The sequence below is a fragment of the Mesocricetus auratus genome, unplaced genomic scaffold (assembly GCF_017639785.1).
Source record: "Mesocricetus auratus isolate SY011 unplaced genomic scaffold, BCM_Maur_2.0 Super-Scaffold_100027, whole genome shotgun sequence".
NCBI classification, from domain to species: Eukaryota; Metazoa; Chordata; class Mammalia; order Rodentia; family Cricetidae; genus Mesocricetus; species Mesocricetus auratus.
Genome location: NW_024429208.1, coordinates 6,230,915 through 6,250,879, shown reverse-complemented (window position 1 = coordinate 6,250,879; position 19,965 = coordinate 6,230,915). Strand labels below are relative to the sequence as shown.

General features: G+C 47.5%; 1 protein-coding gene across 2 annotated transcripts in view; it reads right to left on the bottom strand.

Moving 5' to 3' along the window:
* The window catches only part of Zfand3 (zinc finger AN1-type containing 3), a 189,684-nt gene extending 182,531 nt beyond the window's left edge, over positions 1-7,153 (bottom strand). The window contains exon 1 of one of the 2 annotated variants that reach the window (XM_040732437.1): positions 6,981-7,153. In XM_040732437.1, the coding sequence (XP_040588371.1) occupies positions 6,981-7,051 (71 nt within the window). In that variant the 5' untranslated portion in view covers positions 7,052-7,153. The remainder of the gene's footprint in view (positions 1-6,980) is intronic. The other variant, XM_040732436.1, reaches the window with a different exon arrangement.
* Between the last annotated feature and the right edge of the window lie 12,812 nt (positions 7,154-19,965).

Sequence of the window (19,965 nt, the reverse complement as noted above, 5' to 3'; positions counted from 1 at the left end):
CGGTGGGAGAGGGACTGGAAGGGAACCAGCAGTGGAGATGTAAAACAAAGAAATAAATTTAAAATTTAAAAAGTAAGCAGTTATACAACTATTTTAAAAAATTGTAAGAACGTTCCAAGAAAATAAGTTCTAGATTGAGAACACAAACAGCTGAAAGAAATAAGAAAGATGATGCAATAAATGGCAGAGGAATTCAACAAAGAAAAACACTTAAAGAAAACCAATATGGTCAGGAGGTGGTGGCTCACGCAGAGGCAGACAGATCTCTGAAGTTCGAGTCCAATCTGGTCTACAGAGTGAATTCCAAAACAACCAAGGCTACACAGAGAAACACTGTCTCGAGAAAAACCAAAAACCAAAAAACACAGTAAGTCAAAAAGTTGTACGCAGAGACTCACCAACAGAATGGCTCAAGGAGAAGAAAGAATTTCTGAGCTTGAAGAAAAGATAGAGAAACTGGATCAAACAAGGACAAAGATAAACTAATGAGGAGGTACCAGTAGGAATTCCAAGATATACATGACACTGGGGGGGGGGGGGGGGGACACACAAACCCAAGGATATTAGAGACTAAATGAAGGGAAAATAAAAACTTTCCATAATAAAAGCAGGTTAAAACATCATAATTACTAACTAAGCCTGTTCTACAAAAAAAGAAGAAAAAACCTGGAGCTGGGCGTTAGTGGCACACACTTTTAACCCTAGCACTAGGGAAGCAGAGGCAGGAGGATCTCAAGGCCAGCCTGGTCTACATAGTGAGTTCCAGGACAGCCTCCAAAACAATACAGAGAAACCCTGTCTCGAAAAACCAAAAAAACCTAGAAGGAATCTTTCAGAATGAAGACAAAAACAAATCCATTGGGTAAAGAATAAACCATACATGAATTAAAAGTTGAAGAGGGGGAAAAAAGCAAATAGTACATTCAACAAATGACAGGAGTCAAAACACAATTTTCAATAACAACTCTGAATATTGTCAATTGTGCTGGTACACACCTTGAATCCCAACAATTGGGAGACAGAGGCAGGTGGCTCTCTGTGAATTCAAGGCCAGCATTCATGATCTACATCAGTGGTTCTCAACCTTCCTAATGCTGCAACCTTTTAATACAGTTCCTCATGCTGTGGTGACTCCCAATCATAAAATTATTTTAATTGTTACTTCATAACTATAATGTTGCTACTGTTATAAATAATAATGTAAATATTTGTGTTTTTCAATGGTCTTAGGCAACCCCAGTGACAGGGTCATTCAAACCCAAAGGGGTCTTGACTCTTGACCCACGCCCACAGAGTGGGTTCCAGGTCAGACAGTGCTTACACAGTAAGATCCTGCCAATAAATAAATAAATAGATAGATATAGATAAATAAAAATAAAAGGGGAAGTACTGTTAATAGTCTCAATTTCCCAATCAAAAAAAACAAAGACTAGTAGATCAAAAAAGCAGAAACCAGGAATGATGGCTCAATCATTAGGAGTTCTGGCTGCTCTTCTAAAGGACCTGGTTTGATCCCTAGCCCCCACATGGCAGCTCACAGCCATCTAATTGTAATGCCAGTCCCTCCAAGGACACTGCATGCACATGGTACAGATATACATGCAGGGAAAACATGCATGTATATTACAAATAAGAATTTTCTCTCTTTTTTTTTTTTTTTTTTTTTTGGTTTTTCGAGACAGGGTTTTTCTGTATTGTTTTTTTGGACTCTGTGCTGGAACTCGCTCGGTAGACCAGGCTGGTCTCGAACTCACAGAGATCTGTCTGCCTCTGCCTCCCGGTACTGGAATTAAAGGTGTGCGCCACCAACACCCAGCAAGAATATTTTTAAAGCAGGTATTATCTGTATGTTACCTCCAAGAAACACAACTCACAAGACAAACACTACCTGAGAGTGAAAGATACTCCAACAGACACAGGAAATACTGAGGTATAACCATCCTAATATCTAACAGTATGTTTACAGCTGCACACTTCAGGAGCATGCATACACACCAAAGCTCAGGGAACATGACAGAAAAGGGAGAGCAGAAGGACTGTAAGAGCTCTGGATAGGGGAGGAGTCCTGTGAAATGCCACAGCAACTATGGTTAAAGGCACCAGATAACCATAAGATAAAGCCATTAAGATTAGTCAATATTCCAGTAGGTCGCAATGACTGGATTCAGTGGATTATCAAAAAAAATTTAAAAAAAAAAGAGGCTATGATGGTGAGGAGAAAGGCTACATGGAAGAGGTGAGGGCTTTCCTGATGAACTGAGTATATGATCAGCACACACTGTACATGTGTATGAAATGTGTATTGTCAACAGATATATAAAAGATACTTTTTACAATGTACTCACACTTTTCATGATTTTTAAAGTGTTTTATTATATTTGTGTGTATTATGACGAGTGTCATCACACACACATGTGGAAAATGGTTCTCTCCTTCCATCATGTGGGTCACAGGAATGGAACTGAGGGTACAAGACTTGATAGGCAAGTGCCTTCATGCACTAAACCATCTCATCAACCTAAGCTCCTTTTTCATAATCTTCAGAGTAATCAATAGCTTACCAAGTTAAACATTTAAGTCACTATTCCATAAATATCAGACTAAACTTTTATGACTGCTACTCTGCAATGTTTGCTTATTGAATACAAAGTACCTCACAGAGTTTCCATAATATTTATGACAGAGACTATCCAGTTGTGAAAACAAAATGTCAATAAGTAACTGGATTGTTATACTAAGAGTAAAATCAGGGGAGAAAATACTCTGCTCTTCTAGCCTAACTAACCTACTGTCCCAGAATATACAGTAGGGGGGAGAGAGAGAGAGAGAGAGAGAGAGAGAGAGAGAGAGAGAGAGAGAGAGAGAGAGAGAGAGAGAGAGTGTGTGTGTGTGTGTGTGTGTGTGTTGAGAAGCTCTGGCTGGCCTTTAACTCACTATGTAGAGCAGGCTGGCCTTGAACTTACAGAGATCTGCCTACCTCACCTCCCAAGTCCTGGGATTAAAGGCATGAGCCAGCACACCCATCTTCTGTTCAATAACTTTCTAAAATGTTTATGAAAAAAAATGTACCTCAGTAATTTGAAACAGATGAAAAATGCAAAATGCATTAAATTAATACTACTTGTATCCAAATAGTTTGAAAGTATTTTCAAGTCAAGTGTGACTGCAAACAGCTGTAATCACAGCACCTAGAGCAGCCTGAGCTACAATGAGTTCTAACCTAGCCTGGGCTACATAATAAAGCTCTGTCTGAAAAGAAATAGAGAAAGAGGAGAAGAAAAGGAGGGAAGAAATCAAGAGTGTTCACATTAAAGAAATGTACTGACAATTTTATTTCAAATACAGCAATTATCAGTAAGTGCTTTTTTTTTTAACTGATTACAAAAATGTCTATAATGAACCAAGACAATGTTTCATATTTCACTTAAATTTTTAGGTCCAAGTTACAGGGAACAAACTGCTTTAATCCTAAAAGGCACAGTATCTACTACATGAAGAACTTTCAAGTTCTATAAACAGAGCAGTCTTCAACAATCTCTAAGGGAGCAAGTTTCCCAATGGGGAGACAGTCCCTATAAATTACCCCAATCGCCCATCCCAATGACACAACATAAACCCACAGAGACAGAGCTGGAAACCGCCTGTTCTAAGCACTGCCGCATTTCAACTGTGTGCTCCTCCTGGCACTCTCTTTCCTATTGTGCGCCCACAGAAAGAGCTCTAAGCTCTCCGATTTGCCAAGCCCTTGTGATTGCTGTCCTAACTAGACAATGCTCAGCAGCAAACCCTGAAGCTTGAGTCACTGGAGAGAGCAGCAATTCTATAGGAACTCCCTTTACTCCCATGGTGCTAGAACTACTCTGCAGAGGCTCCTCTGCAAATGCTTGGGTGTGGGCCCTGGCTAGCTGATTTGAAAGACCTGCAACTTCCAGAGTGCTGTGCTGCACAACATTTCTTAGGAACATATCTTTCCCGTTTTCATGGAGAGACAAGACAAAGACGCTCCTTGATGACGTTCACATTTCTGTGTTCTTCCCAGTCAAGACATGCTCATGCCACTGCTGTGGCCAGTCCAGATTACTACTCCTGACAGGAGTTCTGTATCTACACATCTGGCAACATTCCATAAACGCTTATACCACATTCATTCAAACATACAATCACACCCACACACCTAACCGAGATCAACCAATAACCTTTCATATCAAAGGTCATCACATCAGGCCAAGCTCAAAGTTCTCCGAGCTCAAACTCGCCCACTGTACTCAGGCTATAAGTCCAAAGGCCTCAGCCCCGGTGAGCGGGGAGTGTCCTCACCACCTCTCTCACCTCCACAGCCTCATCCCCAGCTGACAACTCCTCACAACCCAGCCATGGGCACCCAGATCCTCAGGCTCTCCCTCACCTCCACCCGTGCCAGCCCCTCTGGCGCAGACACTGCTCCCTCCTACTCCTTCTACCCTGTGCCCTTCCTAAGGTCCTTGCCAAAGGTCACTCTCCAGGGTACTTCCATGGACCTCCACCTACCTGGGCAGCTGCCCCTCTCACAGCACAACCTGTCACCACCTCGTCAACTACACCAACTACTTCTTTGCCTCCCATCCCAGAGGACGTAGCAAGACTCTCGCCCACCATTACCAAAGACACTCAAATATCTGTTGAATACATTTTAAGTTTCCCTGATAAACACAGCACAATTATGGCCTATGCAATGATGAAAATAATTTAAAATCACCTATGACATGATGAAGACAATTTGGTTCTTTGGCACAAAATACAAACTACACAGGTGTCTACAATCACCCTTAGGAAAGCTTTTAAAAAGGTGTGTTAAAATGTGTTGCCAGATAATTACTAGCTTTGTGCTCGCTGCCTCTGTTAGGCAAACACCATAGTTCATAGAGGGGCCAGTCTGAAAGAGTCAATAAAGGAACCATGGAGGCTTCAGGCAAGCCATCTGCGGTCTGCTACCACCAAAGTGTCTCAGTCTGACTCAAAATCTGCTGGCTAAAGGCAAGTAGCTATTCCACTTAAGTCTCTAGGCCTGGATGAAAGCAAGGATTCCTTTTACTCATGACACTACTCCCAAGGACATCAAAACATGCTGCCAGGAAGCAGACCTCTGCTCTGCTCTGAGCATCACAGAGGCTGTCATTAGGAACTACTTTCTTCAGGCCACATGTCCCACAGTTAAATCACAATCTAGGGCTTGTAACAGTAGATTTTTCCAAAGTGATGTCATAAATGTGATGGCACTAAGGACTCTGAGGCACTAACCCACCACGCCCTGCACTGCCTCCCTACACCAAGGGGCAAGTTATCCACCCCCTGTATGGATTGCCCCAATGCAGTCAGTACTAGATAATGGTCCCTCCCTTGTAAGATTCCTCTGAGAGTTGGACTGTCCGTGCAAACACTTGAGCACTGCACAGACAACTCCTAACTGTATGGCCAAGTTCAATGAGCTGTGCAGTCTTTGGATCTGGTTAATCTTGGTGTGTGGTTTTTGTTTTGATCTGTGCAACACTTTTAATAATAAAGTTCAAGATAAGGGTTCTTTAAATCAAGTTAAAATGAAGACCCTACAGCTGAGATACTTTTACATCTTCAAAGTTTTTGGCAATGCTACAACTTATTCTTGACTAACGTCCTTGACTAATGAGAATTTTTTGAGGAGGATTCACTTACTCGAGAACTTCCACAGCAATCTACATTAAAATCCACTTTCTACTCATCATCTTCACTCTTAAACACGTCTTTAATGTCTGTATTAATCCCTCCTAGCATAAAGAATAGCCATTTCCTCCATAAATGCCCCAATACAGTCTCTAAGAACAGACAAGAGCCTGAAGCACAGAAGCTGTTCTTTCCAAGTCTCCAGTGTCCTGACACAGAACTAGTCATGAGGAATGAAGACAGCACCTGTTAGGTGACAATCTATAAACTCCCAAGTGTTCTAAGGACAACTTACACCATAACCTGGGGGAAGGGGGTCCCATATCTGTCTGTCTCTCTGTCTCTCCCACACACATAACCCACTCTAACGAAGTATGGAGTTAATTGTACGCTCTGTGTCATGAACTTCGAACATTTTCTTTTTAAATAGGGAAAGAGGAATTTGAAAGCCAATGAAGAAACCGGCTCTCACGTTCCACAAGCCAGGCTGGCTTGAGGTTCTGTTGGGAAGTTTCTGGTTTTGGTTCGGTTAGGGGGGAGGGTGTTTATTTGTTTTGGGGGTTTTGTAGTTGTTGTTTTTGGCTTTTTGTTGTTGTTGTTTTGTTTGGACAAGGAAATTTTTCCAGACTCCCTGATACGTGTTTTAGATAAACTTGAGACCCTCAACAATCCTACTAACTTTACTCTCCAAGCCCGAATTCTGGACTGTGGATTTGTACAAACGTATGACGTGTGAACAGCTTCCTAAAAGCAAATGGGGACTGAGATATAATTTAGGAAGTGATGATGCAAATCTCCCGGGGAGCAGCAGGGAAGGAGGGGAGGTGAAAAAGTCAGAGGAAATACCCTCCTGATGGCTGGGCACCAACTCATACCAAGAAGGGGGGTGGGGGAGGCGGACAGGCCTCCACAGGCCACGGCAAAGGGGGCAGCCCTGCCCGACCGCGAAGTGCCAGCACCGCCACCTCATCCCTCCCCCTCGCCCGCCCGTGGCCCCTCACCCAAAGCCGGCCTGGGGCCAGCGCGGCCCGGGCAGGCCGCCTCTTCCTCCTCCTCCTCCTCCTCCTCCTCCTCCTCCTCCTCCTCCTCCTCCTCCTCCTCCTCCTCCTCCTCCTCCTCCTCCGCCCACCCTCAGCGTCCCCTGCCCGCAGCCCTCCTCAGGCCGAGGCCGCGGTCCCCGCCCGCTCCCCCGAGGCCCGGCTTCCGCGGCCCAGCTTCCCCGGGACTCCGGCCTCCCTCGGGTCCCCCCCACCCCCCGACCCCGACCCCGAGGCCCGCGCCCGCGCCCCTGCCCCCACACTCACCCCCAGAAGCCGCAGGGACAGCGAGGCGGCAGGCTGGGCGCTTTGCTACGCTCGCTCCCGGCGTCTCCCATGGTGCTCGGCGGCGGCGGAGCTCGGAGGCGACGGCGGTGGCGGCGGCTGGGCCTGGGCCCCGCTCGAAGGAAGCGGCGGCGGCGGCGGCGACGGCAGCGGCGGGGGGCGCGGGCCGGGGGGAAGGGGAGGGAGCGGGCGCGCAGGCGGGCGCGAGTCCGGGGCTCGGAGCCGGGATTCCAGGCCGGTCAGCTGGAGGCGGGCGGCACCACTCGGCCTGAGGAGAGGGGGGGCGCGGCGAGGAGAGGGAGGGGAGCTGCGGAGGAGGAGCTGGGCCGTGCGGGTGAGGGAGCCCCGGCGCCCTCAGCCGCTCTCTCTCTCTCTCCGCCGCTCCCCAGCCACAGCGCTGCTCCGTGCGGCGGAGCTGGCGGGCTCGGCACTGGGTGGGGGAGAGCCCGGAGCTCCCGCCGGCTGTGGAGTCGCAGCGGCCGGCTGTGACGCCCGGGCCACGGCTCGCTCCGTAATTCCCTCCCCTTCCCCCTCTAGACTGTGCTGACCGGACAATGGCCGCTCCGCCCCCTCCCCTCGGCGGACACCCCTCCCGAGGCGGTGCGATGGTCTCGCCCGGGGGCGGGGGGGGAGACGCCGCCGCGGCTGGAGCCCAGCAGATCAGCTGGGATCGGGGCGTGCCACTTTGTTCAGCGCCTCGCCGGCGCGGGGCTGGGCGGCGCGTGCTCGGCCGGGCGGCCCGAGCGAGCGGCCCGTCAGACCTCCCAGAACTTTTTAAGATCGAAAGCTAGCCGGCGCTCTCCTGTCGGAGGGAGGGGAGCGGGTTTCGGAGTCCTGTGGGGAGCGCTGCCTCCCCCTGAGGGAGACAAATGGTACGCCCCGAGCGGGCACCGGAGCCGATTAGTTGTTTAGGGTAAGTTGGGTCGGGCCCCAGAGCGGCGGCGCATGCGCCTGGAGACCTCGTCGTCGACCCCGGAGGAGGGTGGAGCGTTTCCAAACCCGGAAGTTGTCCGGGTGTCCAGTGTGCCCTGCGGGTCCGCTGGGTCTTCAAGGCCACTGCTGGCGCTCCTGATCGATGCTGTGCTGTGAAGTGAAGCGTTTCTCCCCGAACTGCCAGCCGTCAGAGAATTCCCCCCACAACCATCCCACTCTTCCAGTTCCACCCGGAAAACTGACCCCCTCCCAGCATCAGTGAATTTCTGGAAAATGTATGCTACCTTACTCTATAGCAAGTCGGGGCCAGTGGGAACGTGGGCAAGTGTTTCACCCCGCTGATGTCTTGATCTGGAAAACCTTCCTTCTCCTTAGGGCAGATATGGTTGGTTTGGGCAAGACATTTGACCTTTTAATTTACATCTATGATGTATATTAATAAGTGGCCAAAGAAACAGGGGCCATTGAAAGATCCTTTCATAGTCCTTAAACACGATCCTCAGTTCTTTCTGTTCTCCAGTCAGTGGTGACCAAAATAGTTTGGTGCTGATCAGCAATTTTAACACAAAGTAAATTTCCACCAGAACTCTTGGAGAATTGACCTGGCGCTAAGGGTTTTGGAGCCAACTTGAAAGTCCAAAACTTCCGGGAGGGATACCATGTACCCTCTCAATCCCAAGGGGATCCAGCCCCAGGGAATATTATTTAGATTAACTTTATTATAAAATGATACTTCTTATTTCCTTCATGTCAGCCTGTGCATACTCTGGCCTCTAAATTTTTAAAAACTAGGAATCCCACTAAGTTTGTAATAATTGGAATGATGCTACTAAAGGTGAAGACAATGATTGCAAAAAATCAAGGCATTTAATGCCACGATGTTTAATTCTGATTGTGTGAACCTTCAGACACCTTTGATAACTACTTTCACAAGTGCATAAGAGCTGGGTGTGGTGGGCATCCCTTTTATCCCAGCCCTCCAGAAGCAGAGGCTATCAGATTTCTGTGGATTCCAGGCCAGCCTGGTCTAAATCATGAGTTCCAGCATAGCCAGGGCTACACAGAGAGATCATGACTGAAAAAAAAATGAATAAATATATATATCATTCCTTATCCTCATTGGATTCATGTTACCCTTAAATGTTCACTTAAACTGACATGTAATTGCCACACAATGAAAGACAGCCTTTGAGTTTAACAACGTAAAATTAAGTCCACACACATTTACAAATCTCTCTTTATTGGCATCTTCATGGTTGTCTTTTCTGTGTAGAAGAGAAAGGAAAGTTGGATGTATAAAATCCTTGTTTGTCATCTAACAAACTGCTTGCCCGTCTGTCTCAAGTGCCCAGAATGGTTTGTCCCTCTGAAGACCATAATGATTCGTAAAATGTAGCTTGCCAGCAGGTCCAAACTCCCTGCATACGGGAAGTTAGATCATCACCTTCAGTCTCCCTCTCAAGCGCCACAGGAAGTTAGATCATGGCTTTTAATCTTCCTCTCAGGCTCCATTTACTACTCTGCATCATGTGCCTGTGGTGGTTAGAATGTAATTGGCCCCCATAAACTCACAGGGAATGGCACTGATGGGAGGTGGAGCCTTGTTGGAGTGGGCGTGGCCTTGTGGGGGCGGGCTTTGAGGTCGCCTATGCTGCTCAGTGTCTCAGCTCACCTCCTGCTTCCTGTGGGTCAAAGCTGTAGAATTATTCTGGGTTCCTCCTCCAGCTCCATGTCTGCCTGAACATGGCCTTGTACCACTATGATGATAATAGACTAAACCTCCAAAAGCTGTAAGTGCCATCCCATTAAACGTTTTCCTTTGTAAGAGTTGCTGTGGTCATGGTGTCTCTTCACAGCAATAGAAACCCTAAGATAGTCCCCTACAAGTCAGCCGCTTGCTGACACTAAATGCACCTTGCTTGTCCATGTCTCCTTTCCTCTGTTCCTCCCATCCCCTCTGCCTCGAGTGCCCTACCTCCCTCTGGCCCAGCACATCCCTGTGCTTCAGGGATACGCTACCCTTCAATGCCCTCAACTCTGCCACAAGAAAATTGGGTCCTGCCGGGCGGTGGTGGTGCACACCTTTAATCCCAGCACTCCGGAGGCAGAGGCAGGCGGATCTCTGTGAGTTCGAGGCCGGGCTGGACCGACAGCCTCCAAAACAATACAGAGAAACCCTGTCTCGTAAAACCAAAAGAAAGAAAGAAAATTGGGTCCTTTTGCCTGTGCACATGATACAACAATCCAGAAATTCTTATCTAGTCTTACAAAATTGACTTCAAGCTGGGTGGTGGTCGAAAACACCTTTAATTCTATCACTCAGGAGGCAGAGGCAGATGGATCTCTGAGTTCAAAGCCAGGGCTACATAGGGAAATCCTGTCTCAAAAAAAAAAAAATCTGGGAGCTGGAGAGATGGCTCAGAGGTTAAGAGCACTGGCTGCTCTGCCAGAGGTCCTGAGTTCAGTTCCCAGCAACCACACGGTGGCTTGCAACGATCTATAATGAGATCTGGTGCCCTCTTCTGACCTGCAGGCATTATAAATAAATAAATATTTTTTTTAAAAATCCAAAAACAAAACTGTCTTCGAAAAGTGCAAGAGATTGGAGCAAACTTAACCTGTATTTGCTGAATGAAAAAACTAATTTGACAAAAACCCAGTCCTCGCCAAGAGCCTTGTCTTTGCAAGTAGAAAAATCACATACATTTCTTTGTGCAAAATCAATCTCTCTCCTCCCTCTCCTTTCCTCCCTCCTCCGTGTGTGTGTGTGTGTGTGTGTGTGTGTGTCTGTCTGTCTGTCTGTCTGTCTGTCTTTCTGTATGTATGTATGTATGTGTATGTATGTAATCACACACAGGCATAAAAGAAACAAGGATGTGGACCAGCAAGATGGTTCAGTTGGTAAAGGTACTTGCCAACAAACCTGATGACCTGAGTTTGATGCCAGGATCCACATGGTGGAAGGGGAGAAACAACTTCTCAACATTATTCTATGCTTTCCACATGGTAAGCCATGGTACAAGTGCACCCATGCATATACATAGGGGCACAAAATAAATGTAGCAAAAGATTTTTAATACTTTATTTAACTATATTTTATATGCAGATCCCCTGGAGCTGTAGTTACAGAAGTTGTGAGCTGCCATGTGGGTGCTGGGAATAGAACCCTGGTCCTTTTGGAAGAGCAGCCAGTGCGCTTAGCCACTAAGCCATCTCTCCAGCCCCAAAAGATTTTTTAAAAAAGATGTTGCATAGCAACTGTTTTGAAAACACAGCTCTAATTCCAGCACTCGGAAGGTTGGAGCAAGAGGATCACAAATTCAAGGCCAACCTGGGCCACATAGCAAAAAAGGCCATCTCAAAATCTAAAAATAGTAACAAGCTCGAAACAGGCCAGTCTCACACAAGGACCTAAAATGTCAACAGGAAGCCATGTGGCTAGTCCCTCAAACCCTTTTCTCTCTGTCACACAGTCTTTCATCCCTGCTTTTCCCCCACAAAGCTGCATCATTCTCTGCCGACCTGCTTCTCTGAGAACATACTCTGGGCTTTCTGACCCTCATGACAAGAGCAAGCTAAGACTCGTTAGTAGTGGTGGATTCCAATTTCCCAGGGAAAGAAACTGGTCAGTCCAGTTTACATCAGTTTGTCAGATCTTGGTCCTGTGCCACCTTGCACCAATATAACGGTGCGGCCGGGGCTATAGTGATAAAAGTGAGGTTGCCAGCAGCCCGTCCTCGGAGGGAGGCTTCCGTTCTCAAGAGGGTCAGGAGGGCCAGGTTTGTGGCAGCGCACTCCTTTAATACCAGCACTCTGAAGGCAGATGCAGGAGAAACTCAATTTAAGGCCAGCCTGGCTTGTATAGGAAGTCCCAAGCCAGCCAGGGCTACACAGTGAGATCGTGTCTACAATTAAAAAACAAACTATTGCAAAAAGAAAAGATCAGTAGTCTACTTGACAGAAGGTGTCCAGAACACACCAAAATAGGAAAAAACTGTAACGCCAAGTTCAAAAGCATAAAAAGCAATGGGCAGGATCAAGAATTTTCCAAGACTGGCTCCAATTTAAAGTACCCTGGGCCTTCATTTAAGTCACCATCCCTCACAGAAACCATCACGGACACACCCCCATGTTATATAATCTTACGCAGCACTCATTCCCCGGGCAAAACCTGTCACAGTTTACAAGAAAATATTCAGGAGTCTCCTCTACAAACATGGTATTTGTTTCACCCACCATGGTTTACCTAAAGCCAATGGCACATTTGGTTTTGCATTCAGTAGATATTTGTTACGGGCCTCCCACATGGCTCACCGGGTAAGGGCCCTTGCTGCCAAGCCTGACCCCCTGAGATCAGTCCCCACTTGACAAAAGGAAGAGAACCGACTCCCATGAGCCATCCTCTGTCAACCACTCTCAAACAACACAAATACAATAACAAAATTCTTAGGAGTGAGTCGTCATGAGTAAAATTAAAGGCACAACATTTGTTAGTCTGTGCAATATCCCCCACGAGGCCTGATGTTGCACACCTATAATTCCAGCTACTCTGGAAGCAGAACAGGACGATCACAAGTTCCAAGAAAACCTCAGCTAGGAGTGATGGCCGTCAGAGCAAAGGAAAAGGGAAGATGAGCACTGTCTCAGCACCTGACGTTTTGGGGACTGGGCCTCCTGTGTCTCAAAGGCAGGGCTGCACGAGAGTCCAGGAGACCTTACTTAACCCTGAAAAGCAACCACAAAGGGGCTTTAGGGGCCTGAGAAGAAGCAGATGATCCCCTGGTTCTAATCCATAACCCCACAACTCTAACCCGGCTTTAAAGCCTTTCGCTGCTGTAATTCACTCTGACCTGGTATCAGCCCAGTGTCCAACCCTGGGTCTTAACCCTAATCCCCATATTATCTGCCAAACCGAATCCCAGATTTCAGACCCAGCATCAACCCCGATCCCAGGCGCTTAACAGAGACTCCTTTACCTGACCGCTGACTGGTGTGCCCTTAGTTCCTCTTTACTGTGACCCCCACTCCCGGGAACAGGGAACCCCAGAATACCCTATGTCCTTGGGGAGATGAGAAGACAGTTTTGGCCATCAGAGAAAAGAAAAAGGCCCTGGCCTTCCAGAAAAGATGACATGGGGTATCGTCCTCCGGACCCAGCAACTGTGTGCCCTATGTTCTAATTCAGGGGCTGCAGAGGCCTGCAAGTCCAGGAAAGACACTACCCAGGTCCCCGTGTGACTCTGGTCCCAGGGGTACAGCTGACAGAGGGCAAAAGATTGGAGGCCCTCCTATAAGCAATGGTTTGTGCAGAGGAGGGGGCATCTGCTGTTGAGACCAGTTTGATCTACATGGAGAGTTTTGGGCTAACCAGGAAAACAACACGAGGATGTCATGAGATAGGGGGTTCTGCTCCCCCTTATTTGAGCTTGGTTTTCCTGGGTGGGGATTTAAAAAAAAAACATTGAACAAAACCCTGTGTAAGTTTCCTCCCAGCCTTGCAGTTTTCTGATGTGTGGTTGGCTCTCTGAGTCGCTTACAGCCCCGTTGGCATGGATAAACTCGCAGAAGCAAGGGGAAATAAGGGCGACCGCGCATGCCATCTCCAGCCCTTCTCCAAAAACTAAAAATAAATGAACTAAAGCGAAAGCTTGGACGGGCAAGGAAGGGAGGAGGACAGGAGGGACTGCCATTTCACACTCCGTTCCTTATGGTGGTGACATCACCACTCTCCCTGCTGCTCACACCCAGTCTCGGTGTGAAATTTGATTTTACTGACTTTTCAATTTCTTTACAAGAATAGCAATAATCATTTCTCAGAAATTCCTGACCTTTGTAGAAAGAAAAGTCCTCCCTAACACCACCCTCCCCCAACCCCAAGAGATATCCTGTACTAACAGCTGGTGTATAGCCTGCAGGCTAGGGATTTTGTACACAGTCATATGAATTAGATCTTACAGGACATAGTGTGCCCTCCAACTGATGTCACAGCATCTTCCATATCTCTGTACATAGGTTTACAGTATGGTCTTTTCATTTTTAATTATGTGTATGTGTGTGCATCTGTGTGTGCGCGTATGTGCACATGAGTGCAAGTGCCCTGGCAGGCCAGAGGAGGGCGTCAGAGGCCCCTGGAGCTGTCCGGTGTGGATGCTGAGAACCAAACTTAGGCCCTCTGCAAGAGCAGTGCACGCCCTTGACCCATCTTTGAAGGCCTACAGTATGGTCTTCAGGCTAAAGACATTAATTCTGGTGTTCCAGAGATACAGGAATGACTGGGGCGGGAGAGAGGATGAGAGGGGAAGAGGAGACAGGGAAGAGAGACTGAAGACCCTCAAGAGTTATCATCTAAAGGCCTACAACCAGCAGAGTCCGTAGTGTGAAGTTGCGGTCCGGGTCTGACGACAACCAAAAGAACGCTATCGGGACTCAAATAGCATCAGTCAGGAGGGATTGTGTCTTGTTTCATCTTTTTTTCCACCCAGGCTGTCAGTGGATTGGAGGAAGCCTGCCCACCTTGCCCACTGTGATTTGCTTTGTTTAGTCTACCAACTTGTTTCAGAACATTTACACTAATGTAACAAAACGGAATTCATAAACAGATTTATTCCTCACAGTTCTCTCTTCATGAGTGTGAGAATACATGCGTGTGTGTGTGTGTGTGTGTGTGTGTGTGTGTGTGTGTATGTGTGTGTGGTCATGATTTTGTTTCTTCTGCCACCTCAAAAATTTTTTTAATTATTTTTATGAATTTTATTATTTTTAATTATGCCTCTCTCTCTTTGTGTGTGTGTATCTGTGCACACGTGCACACCCCTTTGGAGTCCAGAAGAAGGGCATCATCAGGTCCCCTAGATCTACTGTTACAAGCAGATGTGAGTCACCAGATGTGGATGCTGGGAACTGAACTCAGGTCCCTCTGCAAGAGCAGCATTTGCTCTTAACCCCTGAGCCATCTCTCCAGCCCTGCTCCCATCCTGAGCTTTTGAGACAGAGCCATGTTATATAACCCAGTCTGGGCTGGTATTCTTTGATGTGTAGCCCAGGCAGGTTTATAACACTCCAATTGGCATTCCTTTGCCTTGGCTTCCTGAGTGTTGGGATTATAGGCATTATCAACAAACCTAGCTTCTTTTTTCTTTCCTTTTCTTTTTTTAAGATAGTGTATCTTGTCATGTTGCTTAGGCTGGAATCAAACCCTTGGCACAAGTGATTTCCTGCTTCCACCTCCCAAGTAGTGAAAACTGCAAATGCACCACCATCCCAAATTTTGGAACTATTTTCCTAAGAAGGAAAATAGTTGCAATACTGTTTCACATTCATTTTACGTGGCCAAACCTCCTATCAGAAAGTGTGTACCAATTTATACTCCCTCCAACAGTGAGTGTGAGGGTAGGTCTTTGTGATATCATCACTCTTAACTGTTACCAATTTAATCATAAAAGATGGCATTTAATGGCTATGTTTACTTGATGTTTGGGTTTGTGTGTGTGTATGTAAAGAGAAGCCTTTTCCTTGCCAGCGGCTTGGTTTCCCCTCCCTCCTGCCCCCCAGTCACCTGGGCTCTGCCGCGCTGTAGTCCCCAAATAACACACAAGACGCTGTATTAATTATGAAGCTGTTGGCCTTGCTTGTTTCTTACTGGCTAGCTCTGACTTAAGTATTTATCCCATAACTGCTAATCTAAGTATTTTCTCTTACCGGAGAAGTTTCCAGGCTTCTTATCCCTATGGTGGTTACATCTTGACTCCGGGTGTTTCTCCTACCCAGAGTTCTCCTGGACTCCTAGTCCAACCTATCTTGGTTCCCTATTGGCCAACAGTGCTTTATTGACATATACACAGGACTTCCCCCATAATGTGTACTTTGTTGTTGTTTTGTTTAACTCATTTTGTATAGAATTGTCTGTTTAGGACCTCTGTCAACTTTTCTACCCGAGTGGATTTTTTTTCCTTAAAGTTTCAATGTTGATGCAAAAAGTAGCAGCCCTTTTCCGTACATTGCAAGTGACTTCTCTGCTGTTCCTCTCGCCTACCCTCCTCACTCTGCCCTGGGATTTGAACCCAGATCTTCATATATTCTATGCAGGTATCCTGCCAATGAGTTACATCCTGACTCACTTTTGCATTTTATTTATTTTTAGAATGGAATCTCAGTAAGTGTGATTGTGATCCTCCTGTCTCAGCTTCGTGAGTCACTGTGAGTCTCCAGGCTTGTACCACTGGGCCTGGCTTTGTCATCTGTCTCTTAATTTTACCTAGGCTTTTGATTTTCCAGAGTCTAGAGCATGTGTTGGGGTGCATTAACCTTGGCTAATCTAGAGTCACTGATGTGGACACTCTGCCACCTAAAGATTAAAAACAGAAAAAGGGAAAGTGAGAAGACAGAAAATTGTGAGAGACAGGAGACAGACTGCAGAAAGGAATGTTTTACCCTTAGGCTGTCCTTCCCTGCCTCATGTCAGGCAGTCTGAGGCAAATGGCCAAGTCACCCAGAGGTCAGGACAGTCCCTTGGGCCCGGTGCCCAAGCTCCCGGAGGCAGGCTCTCCAGGACTTGTGCCCCAGACTTCCTGATTTCCTGTCTAGAGGTTTTCAAAAGCAGCCAAAAGCCATGACCTTAAAGCCGTGTGAGTCCCTAGAGACCTGAAGTTCCCCATCAAGTCCCTTCCTCAAACTGGCATAGATGGTTTCCACGGCATCGTGGGTGGCTGAGCAGATGCTAGGCTAGGTCAGCAGTAGGCACCGAGGATGCCAAACAGAACGGGGTTCGGGGAAATGGTAGGGAGAGGCTCAGGTGTGCAGGACGGTGCTGAACAAAGAGAGCTGGAGTCTTAGTTTGCGTTTTCCAGAAGCTGACACAAAGGCAAGAATTGGGAGACGTGAAGACCATGGATAGGGATAGCAAGGTGGTCAAGGCAGGGGTGTCGGAGAGCCAGCTGTCACTGGGCACAACCAGGGCTCAGTCCTATGGTGGGCTGCATAAACAACAGACCTTAAAGCCACCCATCCTGTCTGAAGAGCAGGGACAGTGACAGACTGAATATACATACAGCCAGGCGACATATATCACGGCACTTCCGCCTGGTTTGCGACAGAACCTTGGAGATAAGCCTCTCAACACACCTGTAGGGTGATCTTGACTAAGTTAACTGAGGTGGGAAAACTCAGCTGTGAACTCTACCTTCACCTGGGTAGATCTGGACAGTCAGAACATGAAGGAACCGAGCCGGCCACCAGCATGTCCCCCTCTTCTTCAGACAGGGGAGTGTGACCAGCAGTGACTGCTTCACACTCCTGTTGCCCTTGTCTCCACCCCCCACCCCCACCCCCACCACACTGGACTCTGCCTTGAAATGTGAGCCAAAATAAACCCATCCTGCCTTGGTCACTTTTGCCAGGGTGTCTCACCACAGCAACACACAAGTGGCTAAGACACACTCTGAGAAGCTATAAGGGTCAAGGGCCGAGACAGGATGCTAGTGAGTCCACAACAGCCAGGCAGTGTGTGTGTGTGTGTGTGTGTCTGTCTGTCTGTCTGTCTGTCTGTCTGTCTGTCTGTCTGTCTGTCTGTGGCATTAGCATGGCTTTCTCCCCAAGGCTGTGAGTCATTTCCAAGTAATACGCATAGGAGCTAGGAAGTGGAGTCAGTGTAACAGCGGGCATGACAGAATTAGGTTTCTAAACGTTCAAGGAACCCAGAGAGACTATATTTTCTCCCGCCTCAACTTACACAGAGGCCAGGTACGTGTCACTCCAAGGCAGACTAAAAGGACAGAGGCGGGCACGAGGGCCCTGTCTGTGGGAGAAGCTTGCTTCGTTCAGGATCCCCACTGCCAGCAGCTTCTCCCCACCAGCCAGGGACCCTGGCTAGGCAGAGGCTACACAGCTGCCATCTGCTCTCTTGGCTCCACTGCCTGGCAACTGCCTGCCTGCGTCTGTTCCCCGCCCTGGAGGAGGAGGCAGCCTCCTCCGTGGACCATCAGGCGGCGGTGGCCTCGCCAGGGCCCGGCCACATGATGGATTTACTGATCATAACTTTCTGATGTGGGGGCTGCTCAGCCATGTAGCAGACCCAATTCCATCTGGCGTGCGCTTCTTGAGAGAGCTGGGAGAAGGGAAAAGTCGGAATTACTGGCTGCTCACCCTGGGAGAAGTGTATCTTTGTGCAGGCAGGTGTGGGGAGGGTGTGCATGAACAGGCATGATTGCACACGCTGGTGGGAACCTGCAGAGGTGAGAACCTGTGCGTGTGGTGTGACCGCACGCGCTCACGAAGGTGTGGACATAAACACGACGAGTTCAGCACCTCTGGGATCCCATTGAGTTCAGCACCTCTGGGATCCCATTTCCTTCTGAAACCACTCAGCAAATAGGGTTTTAATAAATAATAATGCTACCGTCTCTTGTATACTGTCTAATGGCAGTAGCTGCTTTGCACACACTAGTTTTGTTTTTGTTGTTGTTTCTTGAGATAGGGACTCCTAACCCAAGCTGGCCTCCTCACACTAGCTTAGGTAGCCGAGGATGAACCCTGAATGCCTCCCCTTCCAAGTGTTGGGATGACAGATGTCACTCTCTTTGGCTACTGTAGTCTGCAAGAGAAACCTTACCTTCTCCACCCTGTAGATGAGGCTACTAATATCCTGGAAGCCGAAAGAACTGCCCAAAGATTCAATTTGTAAGCAACATAGCTGAATCCTGGATGGTGTTTCTCATTTCACAATGCATGATATTTCATTTCTATCCCCTTCCTAAATCTCATCGAATGAGAATAAACAACAAACTGTGCTGTACACAATAGGAATGATTCACGGAAAACAAATGTCAAGCAAAAGAAGCCAAGCCCCAAACAAAATAGCTACTGCCTCGTTGTTCTGTCTATGGGAAGGTCAGAAATGCCCAGGACTCATCTACAGAGTTGAGAATGGGGAAGATGAGCTGGGGTGTGATGGCTTCTGCCTGTCAGCCCGGCCCTCAGGAGGTAGAGGCTGGAGAATCAGGAGTTCAAAGTCATCCTCAGCTACATAGTGAGTGTGAAGCCAGCATGGGCTACATAAAACTCTGTCTCAAACAGAACAGAAGAGAGTGGTGGGCTGGGAATGCCTGCTCCCTGAGCTGGTAGGAGAAAGGCCCTAGCATCACCCCTTGGAGGCAGAGAGCAGAGAAATGGGTAACTTTCAGGAAAGGGCTAGAAGGGACCACCGAGGTCATTCTCAGGGGCTACTCACCGGCAGTATTTTACTTCTGGTCTGGCTGTTGGCTACACGAACATATTCAACTGGTGTGACTCCACTGAGACATGCATGTATGATTCATGCATTGTTCTATATGAATGATTTCCCTTATTCTATATGAATAATTTCCCTCATTCTATATGAATGATTTCCCTCAGTCAAAAGTTGGAAATGAAGATAAAAAAATCTTTCCAGAGAAATAAAGACAGGTACAACAGAGTCTACATTTAGGGGCTTCCCAGGCAACCTCAGAAGATTCTAGGCTCTGAAATGGGGGGAGGGCATGAGGCTAGCAGACTCCAGACTGAGTGTTCTGGGTGAGCTACAAGAAGAGGCAGTCTAAAGACTGTGGCAAAGTGCATGTGGGGCATGTGTGGGGTCCCGGGTCCCATGCCCAGCACTGCATAAGCCAGCTGTGGTGGCACACACCTGTAACCCAGACCTGGAAGGTGAGGACGGCAAGATCAGAAGTTCAAGGTCATCCATGGCTACAGAGGTCAGCTCTGGTTCCATGAAACCTGTCTCAAAAATAAACACATAGACCAAGTGTGGTAGTACACACATTTAATCCCAGCACTCTGAGGTAAATGTGAGTTTAAGGCAAACACGGTCTACACATCGAGTTGTAAGACAACCAGGACTACAGAGTAAGACCCTGTCTCCATATCGATCAACCAATCAATCAATCAATCAATCAATCAAAAGACAGATTAAACAGAAAGTGAAGAAAAAAGGATGTGACCACTGTGTCCTGACCAAGAGAAGGCCATGCCTTTTGAAGTCCAACAGACCTGGGTTAGCCCC